Raw genomic sequence first — 17265 nt, forward strand, 5'->3', positions numbered from 1 at the left:
GATCAATTTCACAAATGCTTACTCAGATTCCAATGTGACACGACTGCATCTTTTTGTATATACATTTGTATTAATTTTAATTCACTGGTCTTGATGCACTGGTTTTACAATATTGCCTGCATTGTTATATGCAAGAGACATATGTCCATGCATTTAATATTGGAATTTATAGCCATATACTTTCAAACATTTATGACTCATGATTATGGGATGTTGCATTTTTTTTGTATCACAACCAACACCAGGCGCATAAGAGGATCCTCCTATGTAACCTTTATATTTCATTGCAAATGCGCCGAGATGTTAGATCATTCTTATTCCTTATTTCTTTACTTTTTTATGTTGGCACTTGCTGCGCTGCACTAGTAGGCAGTATTTACATAAGACATCACGTAATTTATGTTAATTTCCAATACGTCACGGCTTACCATCTTCGCACCGTTTTGTAACTTTTAAATGTACCTCATACTTTCATCCCATTCCATTTTGCGCTTTGTCACTTGATTAGAGATACAAAATTTCAGCATTTATGCTGTACTCGACAAGGGTCTTTTTAAAGATAAGCATCTCTCTATTTTTTTGCAATTTTCTGCTCCACATTTAGGTTCAGTTTTATTTGTCGTTCTGCCGTTTAGTCATCATTTATGTACATGCCATGGTTTGTAAACTTTTGCCACATTTCTCCAGTTAGTTTTAAATTTACTATATTGTAGCTTCATTGCATGCCCCCTAGTCCTGGTATTTTTGGAAAGCGTAAACAGACGCTTCACATCTACCCGTTCAACTCCACTCACATTACATATTCCACGTATTTTGGAATTATTCCTTTAAGCGGACAGTTTATATTTACATTTATGATAATCAGTTTTCATGTACAATTTTATAGACCAACCTTTTGCTTTACTACTCAAGGAATACCTTTCATTGAAGAATCTTATTTGTCCAAGCTAATAAGGTTAGTTCAAGTCTTGATTTGTTTTAACTTGTTTATTATTCCAGTCTTTGTATTTTTCTGTTAGTCTATATTTTGTATTTTTCTGAGTGTTAGTCTATACTTTGTTTCTTGTATTATTACTTTTTATCATTTTTAAATTATTGTTTCAACTTTTTGATTTTAGTACGATCTGGAGTACCAGTACGTTCTAAGATTTGTCTGCTAGTTTTAACTTTGTAAACTTAAAAATCCAGATACCATTCTAATTACTGATCTATGTTTTTTTTAGTCCCCAATAGACTGGCTAGATCTCTGCAATATACATATAGATGTACATTGTTCAGTATGTACATTAAATTATACATGTTTTATTATTTGATCAGATATGTATTCTTTATCAAAAAGGGGAAATTCAAACTACTAATAAAAAAACAGTTTGAATCTGATATACTATATAATGGATTTCTCAAACACTCCCACTACTTTCGAAATGAAAATGGTACGTAAATACTAGCACACAGACCCTCAAACTTCCCAGTAGGGAAAGTACCAAAAGGCACAAGCAAATCCACTACTTTTCAAAGGGAACAGGATATGTATTGCAATTATTGCATGCAGGTATTCTTACCATTTGCATTTCATTGATTTTCATCATTTTTTTTATTATTGTGATGTATCATCATTTATAGTCAGATATAATACATTTTTGTATATGTCAGTTATTACGATTTTATACGCTCTTACTATTTATATTTCATTGTTTTTTTACTATTGTGATGTATTATCATTTATATTCAGATATAATACATGCGCTTAACATCTTATATTTTATATGTTTATATTTTCAGCTAATCAACACTTATTAATGCTTGTTTTTCTAGACTCCTGAGGCAGTCCTGTGATTGAAACAGAGATCTGTGTCGAGTCTTTAACAATAAAATTATTTAAGATAACAGACTGTTGTCCTGGTTTCTCAAGTCAGCAGTCCACTTCCCACTGTCTCTGTGCTTCTGTTCTCTTCGTGGGATTTTGGCGTTCTTCTACCCCTGGCGTATTTTTGCTGCTGTTACTCTAAGGCATCCTGGGTTAGGCCATCAAATATAGTTCTTTTTTTTTTTTTTTTTTTAAATGTTTTTATTATGAAGAGAAACAAACCATACAAGAGTATAAGGAAAGCACACATTACCAAAGGTACAGACAGCAAAATCAATTTCCATATTCCAAATACACAAATGCAAAACTGTGGTATACATTGGTAAATACCTCTTACTGTAAACAAACCTAACCAGAATGCTCTGCTTGTGTGCACTCCTTCCCGTTTGCGGACCAGGTACCTGTCCTGAGACTGAAACAGGCTGCCTCTCCTCTTCTTTTTTTTGTGTTTATCCCTCCCCCTTCCAGGAACCCACCCTCCCTCCCTTCCCTCCCCCCCTGCCCTTGTCCCTCCCCCCTACCTATCCCCCTCTCCTCTGATCTGGTACTAGATCTACTAGAATTGTGCAATGTTAGTAACGATGCTCCAATTAGTGAGCGAGTAATGTGCGAGCACGATAGAGTGGGTGTCTATGATATCAGCATCCTCCATTTCCTCCATAATTCTACATAGCCAGCATCCCTTACACGATGTATATCCGTATCCATGTCCCCCTGTTCCCATCCTGCCATCTGTGTCATGCTAGCCTGCCATTTAGCTAGTGGGGGCGGTGTTGCGTCAATCCAGTGTTGTAAAATAACTCTTTTTGCTAGCACTAAAGCCAGAAGGACAAACTTACATTGAGATGCCGATAACCCCTGTTCCACAAGGTCGGCATCAGAGCCTAACATTAATATGTCATAGGACCATTCTAATTGAGCCTGAAGAGTTCCCTCCAGCCGCGCCAGCACACCCTTCCAAAAGTCTCGCAGTACCCAACATTCTAAAAAATGATGTATGATTGTACCTTTGCCCCTGTGGCATTTCACACAACCATCTGAATCCCAGAGACCCAGCCTCTTGCCCTTGCATCTGGTGACATAGGCAATATGGAGAATTTTAAATTGTGTTTCATGGAGTCCCACATTGGGTGTGATTTTGAAAGCCAAATAGAAACACCTGGAGAGTGCCCGCTCTGATATCTCCTTCCCTATAAGTGCGCTCCATTGCTGTGCCAACTGAACATAGAAAGGCACTGGGCGCCAAGCCAACCCCAACCCATACCAGTAAGACAACCTATTAGTTTCTGACGGGAGTTGCATAAATTCCTTGTCTAGCTTAGTAAAAGTCGGATACACATTGCCTGGACTTTTCAAAGAATGCATATAATGGACAAGTTGCAGGTGAGAGAAAGTTAACTGTGAAGGCAGCCCCCACCTAGATTGACACACCGAGAAGGAAGGAGGTCCACCATCTCCCACTTCTATGAACTGACCTACATACCGGCACCCCAATTGAACCCATTTTGACATGTGCGATTTCCCCTGCCCTGCAGGAAACCTAGGATTATTCTGCACCTCTAGGAAGGGGGAGGGTCCTCCCGCCCCACCTACCCTCCCCCTCCACCACTGCCAAGCCAAACGTAGCGGCCTCATAAGCGGAGATATCTTAACAGATGCTCCTAAATTATGGAGAACCGAAAAAAACGAAAACGGCGCAGCCTCATTCTCCCACACGTCTTCAGAGGCAAACACTCGTACCCCCGTGTGCATTTCATGTATCCATCTCATTAATGATGCAACATTATAGAGCCGAAGGTCCGGTAGCTTGACCCCTCCCTCTTTTCTAGTCCTTGTTAACTTATGATACCCAATACGCGCTCTCCTGTGACCCCAAATAAAGGAAGAAATTACTCCCCGGAATGTACTTTCATCCCTGCTCTTGATCCATAGAGGCATCATCTGAAGCGGATACAAAACCTTAGGAAAGAGCACCATCTTCACCAGTGCCACTCTGCCTAGAAAAGATATAGGATAATCCCTCCACCTACCACATAATTGGCGAATAGCCTCCAGCCTATCGGTAACGTTTCTTCTATACATTAAGTTGAAATCCAGGTTTAAGTATACTCCCAGATACTTCAAGGTTCCTGTAGACCACGCAAGAGGGAAGTTTGAAATCTGCCTGCAAGCACAATCTGAAGATAGTGCCATCGCCTCTGACTTTTCGAAGTTGATCTGTAGTCCCGAAAAAGACCCAAATTGCTTTATTAAATCAATAAGTAGGGGAAGGCCCTTAGACGCACAGCCCAGAAAAATGAGCATGTCGTCTGCAAAGAGGTTGACCTTATAAACTTGTTTCCCCACTTGGATCCCCTGTAATGCTCCTAACTGCCGAATTTTACAGGCCAGTGGCTCAAGAGCTAAAACAAAAAGCATAGGTGACAAAGGACAGCCCTGTCTGGTCCCCCTTTCCAGGGCAAATGATTGAGACAAGATACCATTGATCAAAATCTGGGCTGTAGGCCTGCTATAGAGAGCACGCACTCCGGATAAGAATTCCCCAAAGATGCCAAACTGCGGTAGGATCCAAAACAAATGATCCCACAGTATTTTATCAAATGCTTTCTCCGCATCTAGACTTGCAATAATGGCATCTCCAGGTTTCCCTCCCGTATTCTTCATGACACTCAGTGCCCTCAGGATGTTCGTAGATGCATATCTACCAGGGACAAAACCAGTCTGATCGCTATGAATCAATGAGGGAAGAACTCGTCCCAGTCTAGCGGCCAGGATGCTGGCAAACATCTTAATATCTTGATTTAAAAGAGAAATTGGCCTATATGACCCCAGCTGCTCTTTGTCCCGTCCTGGCTTGGGTAACACTACTATAGTGGCATGAGTCAGGTCACCCACTGCTTGCCCTGGTGACATCAGCGCCTGCCCTAAGTCTCTGAAAGGACCCATCATATATTCCCCCAAAATCTTATAGAATTCGGGTCCCAGCCCATCTGGCCCAGGAGCCTTCGCTAGTTTAAGTCTCTTAAGGGCGACTTGAATTTCCTCTCCCTGGATGGGTGCATTCAGAGCAGCTAGGTGATCCGGAGCCAAGAATGGGAGGTGCAGACCCTTAAAAAACTCCTCACGCTGGGCTGCGTTGCAAGCTCCCGCATCATACAGCGATTGATAGAAGTCCACAAATGCCGCTTGAATTTCTGCTTCAATTTCGCACACCCTTCCTGTCCTCATCTTGATACGAGAGATTACTTGCTTCGCAGGCCTATTGCGTGCTAAGCTTGCTAACAGCTTCCCCGCCTTATTTCCCCATCTATGAAGCTTGTGTTTGTAAAGTTGAATATCCCTCATGGCTCTTTGGTGCAAAATGAAGTTAATTTTGTCTTTTAAGTCTTGAAAGCTATCTCTCGACGCCTGGTCCCCTCTTAGAGCCGCAACCCGAGCATTCTGTAGTTGTTTAAGCTTAGAGAGGAGCTCCCCATCCTGTTGTTTCCTCATTCGGGAAGTGTATTCTATGATTTTACCCCTCATTACTGCTTTCCCCGCTTCCCAAAATACTACGGGGTCCGTATCTTGCGGATTATTGTCCACCAAATAATTCTGCCACTCTTTAATTAGAAAGGGCCTAAACTCTTTGTCCAAATACAACGTAGGATTCATTCTCCATCCGGACACTACCCTTCCCTTTAAACTACCTAGGTCAGCCCATACCATACTGTGATCAGATACTGCCTCCGCCTCAATGTCTACCTTGCGAGTTTGCGAGAAAAGGGAAGGAGATATCAGTAAGTAGTCCAATCGCGCCCGGACTCCATGCACATGAGAGTAAAAAGTATAGTTCCTATCATCCGGATGCATGGCTCTCCATATGTCCACCAATCCCAGCTCATTTTGCAGTATTCCCACCCCCTTCCCATCGAAATCCTTGGGTCTTTTCTTTGGGGGGTTACAATCCACTAGAGGGTCTGCTGTAATATTGAAATCTCCCCCCACTATCAGTTGATAATCACTAACTGTAACCAGAGCCGCCAGTAGAGAAGCAAAGAATTTCTGTGAGTAAACATTGGGCGCATACACCGAACACAGAGCTACTTTGCTACCTTGAAGAACTCCTGCCCAAATAACAAACCTCCCTTCTGGGTCTTGTATGATCTGGTGTCGGCTGGAGTCTAAACCTTTATCAATGAGTATAGCCACCCCCCTTTGCCGGCTATTGAAGGATGCAGACACCAGTTCTCCGACCCACCTCTGTTTTAATTTTAAATGCTCCGAGGACGATAAGTGTGTTTCCTGTACTAATAATACGTCCACTTTCATATGTTTACTATATTGGAGGATTTTAGATCTTTTGATAGGCGAATGAATGCCGTCTACATTCAATGTAGCCACCCTTAAGCTAGTCATTTGGCCCCACCCATCGTGCCATTGCAATAATAGATCTGTCCACCTGTCCCCCTGGCGGCTCCCAGCTGACCGCCTCAGGAACACTTGCTAGCAACATCATTACAAAAATTGTCTCCCCCGCACTCCTCACTCCATACTGCTCAGGTTCAGTATCGTTCAGCACCAATTCCGCTTGTTCCCTTCCCTTTTCCATCCCCTTATTTCCACTGACATTACAATGATAATCCTTCAACCATCTCCCCTCTTCCCTCATGTCCCCTCCCACGACTTTCCCCTCATACTCTCCCTCCCCCCTATCCCTCCCTCCCCCCTCCCCCTCCAGTCTGTCCTCCTCCTCCTTCATCCACCCACGCATTCAACCCCCCTTGCACACTTGCCCCCCTTTCGCTCCCCCTTCACACTCATCCTCTGTCCCACCCAGCCCCCTTATGGATACCCACTAACACAGTGCCCCCGCCCCCTCCCCCCCCACAGCACCTCAGTTAAATCACTTTTCCGCCTGACATTGGTTTATAATCGTTTTTGGTTTCCCCCCCACAGGTTATAAGAACAACAGACTAATTAACAAATCATTAAACAGCATATCCCCAACATGCCTAACTGAACTGCACTGCACAGCGGGGAAACCTCCTCTGCCCATCTCTTTGTACTCTCCTCGTCCGATTGACAATGAGTTTTTTTTTTTTTTTTTTTCCCCCCCACAGGCTAGAGAAATAACAAATTAACTAACGGACCATTAAACAGCATATCCCCAACCTGCATATCTTAACTTCACTGCACAGCAGGAACCGCTTCTGCCCAGCTCTCTGTTCTCTTCTCATATGCAGAGAATCCAGCCGACCATCTGCAACTCTTCCCACCTCTTGTTCAATTAGTTCAGCATTGTAAACAACTTGCAGCTCGTTAAGTGTAGTGTCAGAGATAAGGGTGCCAGTCTTGTGATCATTTATGAGAAAACCAAGAGAACAGAGTAATGAAAGGTATAGGACTAAAGACACAAGGCCGTCCACACGCTTGCCGAGCCCTGCTTGCAATTTACGTCTCTTGCTGAGGCCCCGCTGCTCCTCCTCCATACCTCCACGCTGCCTCCATTCCTCGATGCTCCTCGCGCATAAATTTGGTTCCCCGCCGCATCTGACAACTAAGCAGTTTTTCTTAGCTTAAATCTGAACAGTTTCAAAATCGCCACAGCGCTGTCCCACGCACCCACCGTGCCTCCAACACATTAGCGTCTGGTTTCCATTGAGCACGAGACCGCAGGCCGCCCACATCAGCTCCTATGGATCTGGAGGTAGCTTGTCCAGGAACGCTTGCAGCTCTTCCGGCTTAGTGAGAGTGATCGTGCGGTTGTCATGCGTAACTCTCACCCTGGCTGGGTACTGGAAAGCAAACTTAATTCCTTTATTGTATAATTTGGAGCAATATGGTGCCAAACGTTTCCTCTGCTCCGTTACTCTTACCGAGAAATCCTGAAAGAGTAGAATCTTAGCTCCTTTATATTCCAACATTTTCTGCTTTTTGAAAAGCTCCAAGATCCTAGCTTTGATCGCATAATTTAAGTACCTGGCAATAACAGGTCTCGCTCTTCCAGATTCCTCTCTGCGATTACCAATTCTGTGCACTCTTTCTACTTGAACACCTCCCGCCTCCGATGATAACCCTAGAGCCTTCGGTAACCAACTTTCGGTCAGCTCACGTAGGTCACTCTCAGGCACTGTTTCAGGGATTCCTATAATGCGCAAATTATTTCTGCGGCCCCTGTTGTCTTGATCTTCTACCCGGTCAAGGAGAATTTTAACCTGTGCCTCCAGCGTTCCTATCCGGGTTTCCGCTGCTGACAAAAGATCTTCCTGTGCCGAGATGCGCTCCTCCGCGTGTTGAATCCGCACCGCGTGTCCCGCGACGCTCTCTTTGATTTCTTCTACTCCCTCATGGAGTTTAGCCAGTTTGTCGTCCAAAAGCTGGGACAAATGCCTCATAGAAACTTGTACCATGTCCTCTTGTATTCCTATTAGTGGTCCCGTTGGTGAGGGAGCCATGCTGGTGGGGGAAGCGGAGGAAGAAGAAGCCGAGGTCGCCATTTTCTTTGCAGCCACACTCAACTTTTCGCGTCTCTCTCGCAACGATTTCACCGGCATTCCCTCTCCTCTTCCCTCTCGATCTTTAAGTCCCTGCCGTTCCACACCACTCACCCGCAATTTGGTTTATTTTTCAGCGCGGAATGTCTGCATAAAACGTGCTTTTTGTAAAAGGGGAGAGGAGCCGAGCCAACAGGCGTCCGCTCAGGCTCTTACCATCACGTGACCCCCCCATCAAATATAGTTCTAATCATTGGCTTATTTAATGCTGGTGCCAAAATAATTACTATCTGTTACATTTTATTGTTTATTTCATTGATATTTCTTGCAAACCAGTTGCTAATGCCTATGTGTATTACCAGAGTTCATCTTGCTTATACTTTTTTTTTCCTGTTTTGTAAACTTTTTCTTGCTCTCGCGTTCGCCCCATTTGCTCTCTCTCTACTAAATGCTGTGTTTTTTCATTGTTTTTATAGAGTATGAAGGGGAAAAGTAAAAGCAGTCATGATTTGTTGAAGGATGATCCACATCTCAGCGCAGTTCCAGCTGTTGATAGGTTAGTATGGTGTATGCATGCATATGTGGCAGAGTATTTAAAATATAGGTTAAGATGTCTATACATTTTCAATTCTCAGATTATTTCACAAAAACTCTGCTGAACTCGAAGTCTTTTGTAAAATAAATATGAGAATGCAGGCAAAAAAACATTAATTTGTTGGAATGACTAGTGGGTATATCAGTTTCACCATTGACATGTTCAAAAAATAAAGCAGCATTCCTCATGGCTTTACACATGTAAGTGCCAATTATTCAACATTTAGTGTGTTGTAACATGTATCTAATTATATAAAAGTGGACATAACTGTAGGGGCTAATTAAAATACCACAGAGATGAACACAATTGTCTCCTCAATGCTGGAGATCCCAGGTCTCAACAAGGTGGCAACAGGCATGTGTGTCTCTGAACAACTGTTAATGTCGAAAGAGAAATTTTTTAAATTCTGCGTCAGATAGGTGAATACAGTGGTGGAAATAAGTATTTGATCCCTTGCTGATTTTGTAAGTTTGCCCACTGACAAAGACATGAGCAGCCCATAATTGAAGGGTAGGTTATTGGTAACAGTGAGAGATAGCACATCACAAATTAAATCCGGAAAATCACATTGTGGAAAGTATATGAATTTATTTGCATTCTGCAGAGGGAAATAAGTATTTGATCCCCCACCAACCAGTAAGAGATCTGGCCCCTACAGACCAGGTAGATGCTCCAAATCAACTCGTTACCTGCATGACAGACAGCTGTCGGCAATGGTCACCTGTATGAAAGACACCTGTCCACAGACTCAGTGAATCAGTCAGACTCTAACCTCTACAAAATGGCCAAGAGCAAGGAGCTGTCTAAGGATGTCAGGGACAAGATCATACACCTGCACAAGGCTGGAATGGGCTACAAAACCATCAGTAAGACGCTGGGCGAGAAGGAGACAACTGTTGGTGCCATAGTAAGAAAATGGAAGAAGTACAAAATGACTGTCAATCGACAAAGATCTGGGGCTCCACGCAAAATCTCACCTCGTGGGGTATCCTTGATCATGAGGAAGGTTAGAAATCAGCCTACAACTACAAGGGGGGAACTTGTCAATGATCTCAAGGCAGCTGGGACCACTGTCACCACGAAAACCATTGGTAACACATTACGACATAACGGATTGCAATCCTGCAGTGCCCGCAAGGTCCCCCTGCTCCGGAAGGCACATGTGACGGCCCGTCTGAAGTTTGCCAGTGAACACCTGGATGATGCCGAGAGTGATTGGGAGAAGGTGCTGTGGTCAGATGAGACAAAAATTGAGCTCTTTGGCATGAACTCAACTCGCCGTGTTTGGAGGAAGAGAAATGCTGCCTATGACCCAAAGAACACCGTCCCCACTGTCAAGCATGGAGGTGGAAATGTTATGTTTTGGGGGTGTTTCTCTGCTAAGGGCACAGGACTACTTCACCGCATCAATGGGAGAATGGATGGGGCCATGTACCGTACAATTCTGAGTGACAACCTCCTTCCCTCCGCCAGGGCCTTAAAAATGGGTCGTGGCTGGGTCTTCCAGCACGACAATGACCCAAAACATACAGCCAAGGCAACAAAGGAGTGGCTCAGGAAGAAGCACATTAGGGTCATGGAGTGGCCTAGCCAGTCACCAGACCTTAATCCCATTGAAAACTTATGGAGGGAGCTGAAGCTGCGAGTTGCCAAGCGACAGCCCAGAACTCTTAATGATTTAGAGATGATCTGCAAAGAGGAGTGGACCAAAATTCCTCCTGACATGTGTGCAAACCTCATCATCAACTACAGAAGACGTCTGACCGCTGTGCTTGCCAACAAGGGTTTTGCCACCAAGTATTAGGTCTTGTTTGCCAGAGGGATTAAATACTTATTTCCCTCTGCAGAATGCAAATAAATTCATATACTTTCCACAATGTGATTTTCCGGATTTAATTTGTGATGTGCTATCTCTCACTGTTACCAATAACCTACCCTTCAATTATGGGCTGCTCATGTCTTTGTCAGTGGGCAAACTTACAAAATCAGCAAGGGATCAAATACTTATTTCCACCACTGTATATATTAATAGAAATTAGAAAAGCTAGCAAACTTGGCAACGTTATAATATGGGTGATTTCAATTACCAATAATGAAACAAGGGGGAAGCAGATCAAAATCAATATTCAAAATAATAATCCACTTCCTTCAATGCAAAGCCAGGAATTAACAACCTGAAAAAAATTGTTCTTGGAAAAAAGAGTGGGGAAAGACCAGTCAATGCAAGAGCTACTCCCTTTACAGCTAATGCTAATTACTAGGGGAGCTTACAATCATTGATAAGGAAAAAAAAAACTCCACTTATAAAAATATTCAGAAAACAATTTTTATCCATAATTCCTCAACTTTAAATTAAGTATATTCATAACAATTGTTTTGCACATAGAGTAAGTCAGTAACTAGTCTTAATACACACAGCATTCAATCGGCCATCGGTCCCCAATTATAAATTTACCCATATGATTTTGGACAGTGACGTGCCAGATAATGCTGATAAAAGTCCTGATTTATAGACATAGTTGTCCTCAAATTTACCAACATAGAAGGATGCCACAATTGGCTGATCATTCTGAGAAGATTTGGCTAGTAGCTCTAAATGTGACCTCTTTTTTCTGTACTAAGATCCCTCAGGATGGTGCATTGGAGGTAGTTGCGCAAGCTTTGCAATCACGCCCTCAACCACAGAGAATATCATCTGAATTTCTAATAGAGCTAGCTGAATTGGTGATTTGTGAAAATTACTTTTGGTATGGAGTAGACTGGTATAAACAGACTCAGGGTGTTGCCATGGAGGTGACTTTGAGGGGCATAATCGAACGACGCCAGCGAAAATCGATGGACGGCCATCTTTGGGGCCGGCACCGTAAGCGGGCGGAGCCAAGCGTATTTTCAAAATACGCTTGGCGCCGGCCAAATCGCTCGCCGGGTTTGTAACAGGATCACTGGGTTTAGATGAGATGTCCGGCTCCGATTTTCAGCCATAATGGAAACCGGACCCGGCCATCTCAAACCCAGCGAAATGCAAAGCATTTGGCCATGGGAGACACCACCATTTGTAGTGCACTGGCCCCCTTGACACGCCAGGACACCAACCGGGCACCCTAGGGGGCACTTAAAAAATCAGAAAAAAAAATTATCTTCCAGGTGCTTAGCACCCTTCCCTTGTGTGCTGAGCCTCCCAAATCCCCCCCCAAAACCCACTGCCCACAAGTCTACACCATTACCATAGCCCTAAGGGGTGAAGGAGGGCACCTACATGTGGGTACAGTGGGTTTTGGGGGGTTTTGGAGGGCTCAACATTAACCACCACAAGTGTAACAGGTAGGGGGGGATGGGCCTGGGTCCACTTGCCTGAAGTGCAGTGCACCCACTAAAAACTGCTCCAGGGACCTGCATACTGCTGTCAGGGAGCTGGGTATGACATTTGAGGCTGGCATACAGGCTGGCAAAAAATGTTTTAATTATTTTTTTTTTGTGTGTTTGAGGGGGTTGGTGACCACTGGGGGAGTAAGGGGAGGTGATCCCCGCTTCCCTCCGGTGGTCATCTGGTCAGTTGGGGCTCTTTTTTGGGACTTGGTCCTAAAAATACATGGACCAAGTCCAGCCGGCGAAATGCTCATTCGAGCCGGCCTTTTTTTTTTTCATAATAAGGTGAAGCTGGCCATCTCGTAACCCTGCCCCGCCTCCTTCCCGCCTTTGCTACCCTACCAACACGCCCCCTTGAAGGTTGGCCGGCGCCACAACGAAAAAGCAATTGGGGCTGCCAAAATAGGCTTTCGATAATACGAGATCGCCAGCGATCTCCCGATTTGTGGTGGAAGTTCACCAGCGATCCCTTTCGAAAATAAGCCTGTTTGGAATCTTTGGTGGCAGCCCTCTATGCTGGTAGATTTGAGGAGAACTATGTCTATAAATCATCTTTTTTTCAGATGATTCTCCTTTGAAAACTCCTTCTTGATGATATCAAGTTGATCAAAATTAGATTCATTACCACCCTGAGGCTCAATAGACTACTATAATCTATAGTTTAGAGTCCAGCCCAATTTGGGTTGTTCATGTTGAGTTTCTTTACAATTAAGAGGTAAGTGTTAAAAGAACTACTCCATTTGTTAAGTTTGTCTTGATATACTTTAGCTGTGTTTTACTTCTGATTTTTCTTAGTCTTAAAGGTGTTTCATTTTGTGAACCAACTTCTGTTCTTATGCTTATATACTACCTTATTCCTTCACAAGTGGACCAAAGCAATTATATGTCTTTAGTGCTTTATACTAGTTTCTCCTTGCTTTTCACTTTAAATGATGCTTGATTGCCTATATTTTTCTCTTGATTTTAAGTGTGCTGTTTTACAAGCTCCTGTTTTATACTGGGTTCTTTTTCCTTATAGAAACAAAGTGAAAAAAGGGGAGTCAGATGAGGTAAATTTTAACTGCTGATGCTTTCCAGCAGTGTTTCCTATTTTAAAGAATCTTTTTATATAGCTATTGTGGTTTGTAAATTCCTTTTTTCTTTTAAATAGTAGCATCACTGCACAAACCTCAGTATTATCTTTTATATAATATTTTGTTAAATACCAATCTAGTTTTTTTAATTAAAAAAAAAGAAGCCTCACAAAAATGTTACATCCAGTATCATTTTGCTTCTACAAAATGTTTGGAAGACTGCTGTATGTGCATTGATCACCCTTTGGGGCCTGTATAATGACTTACAGTAAAGGTTTGCTATTTCTGCAGGTTAATAATGAAATTTATGGTACAGTAATGTAATAGTAAGATCTCTCCGTTAATTATTAGGGGTTTTTCCAACAATTTGTCATTCAGTTAAGGGAGAAAAAAGTTCTTTACTATGCTTTAACTGAACAGTAGATAGCACGATGCAGTTAGCTAAATCTGTTAAGGTGCTATTACCTACCTGCACTGCATTAGCATGGCAGCTAATGTGATGATGTGAACATTTCATGCATGATTACTGCCTCTGCATTAATGTTTCCCATCCTGTTCCACAGTAGATAGGTATTAATTAATTTATTTAATTAGATTTTGCTCACACCTTTTTCAGTAGTAGCTCAAGGTGAGTTACCTCTGGATTGCAAGACCAGTGCTCTAACCACTAGCCACTCCTCCAATAGCTAAGGTGACATGTTAACTATTTGCATGTATACCCTAGAGGAGGGGATATGATACAGACCTTTAAATACTTTTCTAGAGACGGGGAAGAGGTAGAACTAGGGGTAATGAGTTGAGGTTGCAGGGTGGGAAACATAGGAGCAACGTCAGGAAATGCTTTTTCACAGACAGGGTGGTGGATGCCCTGAATGTCCTCTCGTGGGAGGCTATGAAGACAAAAATGATGACTAAATTCAAGACTTTGAGAGTCTGATCACAGAGACTTGTTTTCTGTTTTTCTTTTTTCTTGGCATGTTTACTACTGGGTTTGTTTCTTGTTACCATATTACTCCATTTCTGGTGGTTGGGAGGCGGGGATAGGGCTGGGCAGACTTATACGGTCTGTGCCAGAGCCGGTGGTGGGGAGGTGAGGATAGTGCTGGGCAGACTTATACGGTCTGTGCCTGTGCCAGAGCCGGTGGTTGGGAGGTGGGGCTGGTGGTTGGGAGGCGGGGATAGTGCGGGGCAAACTTATACGGTCTGTGTCCTGAAGAGCACAGGTACAAATCAAAGTAGGGTATACACAAAAAGCAGCAAATATGAGTTATCTTGTTGGGCAGACTGGATGGACCGTGCAGGTCTTTTTCTGCCGTCATCTACTATGTTACTATATAACAAAACAGTGTGATAATGTTTATGGTTAATTATATCAACCTGTTTTTGCTTTCTAAACTCAATAAATAAAATGAACAACAAAAAAAAGAAGAGTGAGATAAACACAGAGGATCACTATATAGAAAAAGGATGGAATCCAATTAAAGGAAAGCTTAATTGACCTCATAGCTGGAGTGAACTTTGACAGCAGCTTCGGAGGTTGAGAAGTAAGACAGGACCCAGACCATAGAAGTCTGCCCATTGGCTAGAATAGGCTTCGACGGAAAATTTAGTAGTTGGGGGGTAGGACCATTTCTGGGCAGATTTCTACAGTCTGTACCCCAAAATTGTCAGAGAGAGAAAGAGATTAAGCATACTAATGTTTAGTCATGAAGATGTGGAACCTGTGTATAGTGTCAGATTCAACTCTGGCCATGTTATTGGCTAGACATGATGGACTGTGCAGGTTTTTATCTGCTGACCTTTACTATGTTACTCATCTGTTTTTATGCATTTTATTCAACTATGTTATAGTAGTGATGAGCTTGAATTCTGAGAATAGGCTTCCGTGATTTAAGTACATATTGTATATGCAATGGATTGGTTCAAGCAAAAAGAAAATGTCTATTTGCCTTCCTTTCTCTTTTGTTGCTAGGAATTGACTGGTATATATTTTTGTAGTGAACCAAAACCCTCTCTGCATCACCCTAGGTGAACCCAACCCTATTTCATCTCGGAAAGTACACCTGGTTAGGCTTGGATATGTTTTAGTAGGAGGCTAACTTGGAAGACAAGGTATTATGTACAACCTAACACAATGGCAAACCATGGCAGTATCCAGCCAAGAAGATTAATGGTCACATCTGTAACAGAGAAAACACTACACAATGAACCAAATTCTGTGATTCAGGAAGTTTTACTATGAATAGCCGTAGTATTCCACTGTGTAGTATGTGTTCACATTGATTGATTGTGTTTTTTTTTTCTTTTTTGGCAGTAGGGTATGAAGGAGAATTATTTTCCTTTGCATACCATTAGCCAGATACCCTTTTTCACAAATCTCATTTATATGCTAGTTAGGATGAATCTTTTATTTTAAAATGAGATATAGTGATTTGCAGTTGTTGTGTAGTGTGTTTAGAGTGTTGGAGGATTTGTATTTATATGTTGTATTTCCTTAGCATCAGCTATAGATGAACCCTGAGACCTGTGGGTTGTGACCATCTACCAGCAGGTGGAGAGAGACAGCGCTGAATTGAACTGTTTTATAGGACGGAATTCTCCTTGATCAGTCAGTAGTTTCTGTCTCCAGCAGGCGGATGGACAATCTCTCACGAGCTGCTGGTCTCACTTGTTAGCAGCTCCTATTCTGGGTCTCTTAGTTCAGTAGAGCTATGAGGTGTGTGGCTGAGTGGTACTGCCTTTAGGGGGCACACCTTGTCACCCCAGGTCCCTCCTCCACCCTTCTGCCCTCTCCAGCCCTTCTCTATTCTCCTTCCTCAGTGCTGTGGAAAGCTAGATTTCTTACCACACCCCCCCCCCCCTAAAATAAATAAATAAAGAGTTTTGCTGCCAAGTATTTGAGCATTCTACCTTCAGCCCACAAATGACTCCAGGAGAGGAACTGGTGCTCCCAGTATCAAGGCTGTGAGATAAGAGAGTAGATGTGTGCCTCCAGCAAACTTGAATCAGCAGGCAGGCCTCCCGACAACACCCCAGAGTGAATATTAAGTTGCATTTAATTTCTCTGCAGCTTCCCGTGGTTATGGTTTTATTTTCCTTTTTGGTAGGATGGCTGCTGCTCCCACTGTCTGAAGCAATGATCGAGACAGAATCTGTGGGCAGGTTGTGCAGGTTCTCCTCGGTATACAGGGACCACGTTTGGGGCAGCCTCACCTTTTTCCTGTGTGAGTAATGTTTTTCATGGTGCTGACAGGGTTTCAGCGGCCATCTTGTTAGTGTGCACGCCGAGGGTGGCATTGCCGGTGTTGCTCTCCCTGACTCTTCTTTGGCGCGTCTCTCCTCCATTTCAGCTAGTACGGGGGCTGCTGTGCCGTTCCTCCCCACCCCCGGGTTTCTTTTGCTGCTGTGCACTGTTTTCCTTTGCAAAAAAAAAGTTGAATTCCTTCTGGTGGCTATTCTCCGTGGACAGGGGAGCCTTCTGAGTTGCTTTCTGCCTCCCAGACTCTCCCATCGGCTCCTGCCTCAAAACGGAGTTGGGTTCAGTCAAGCCCAGATGGAGGGGTCTGTGACCCTTCTTTCGCTAACCCTTTCTAAAGGGTCATTTTGGGGCAGCCTGGATATGATTAACTGCAGGAGGGCTTGAAGGATGGGGAGCTCTTCCCAGAAGCACCCGGTGTTTCCCCTGTGGCTCGCTGTTTCGTATAGCAGAGTTGCCTGGTTTTCTCACCAAGGCCTTTCAAATGCTTGTTTCCTCTTCTGAACCTGCTTCTTCTGCCTCAGGGATGCCTCAGGTGGCAAGCACTGGGCAGATACCTAGTTTGTTTCCGATGCTGAGGGTGCTGCAGGAGGTAATCTCGGCTGTATGACTTGATGACGTCATTTTTAGGC

General features: G+C 43.4%; 1 protein-coding gene across 1 annotated transcript in view; it reads left to right on the forward strand.

Moving 5' to 3' along the window:
* CWC27 (CWC27 spliceosome associated cyclophilin) overlaps positions 1 to 17265 on the forward strand; it is a 365379-nt gene that overhangs the window by 79896 nt on the left and 268218 nt on the right. The window contains exons 8-9 of the mRNA XM_030193180.1: positions 8820 to 8899; positions 13323 to 13353. Coding sequence (XP_030049040.1) covers positions 8820 to 8899; positions 13323 to 13353 — 111 coding nt within the window. The remainder of the gene's footprint in view (positions 1 to 8819; positions 8900 to 13322; positions 13354 to 17265) is intronic.

Source organism: Microcaecilia unicolor, chromosome 2 (genome assembly GCF_901765095.1).
Source record: "Microcaecilia unicolor chromosome 2, aMicUni1.1, whole genome shotgun sequence".
Classification (NCBI taxonomy): Eukaryota; Metazoa; Chordata; class Amphibia; order Gymnophiona; family Siphonopidae; genus Microcaecilia; species Microcaecilia unicolor.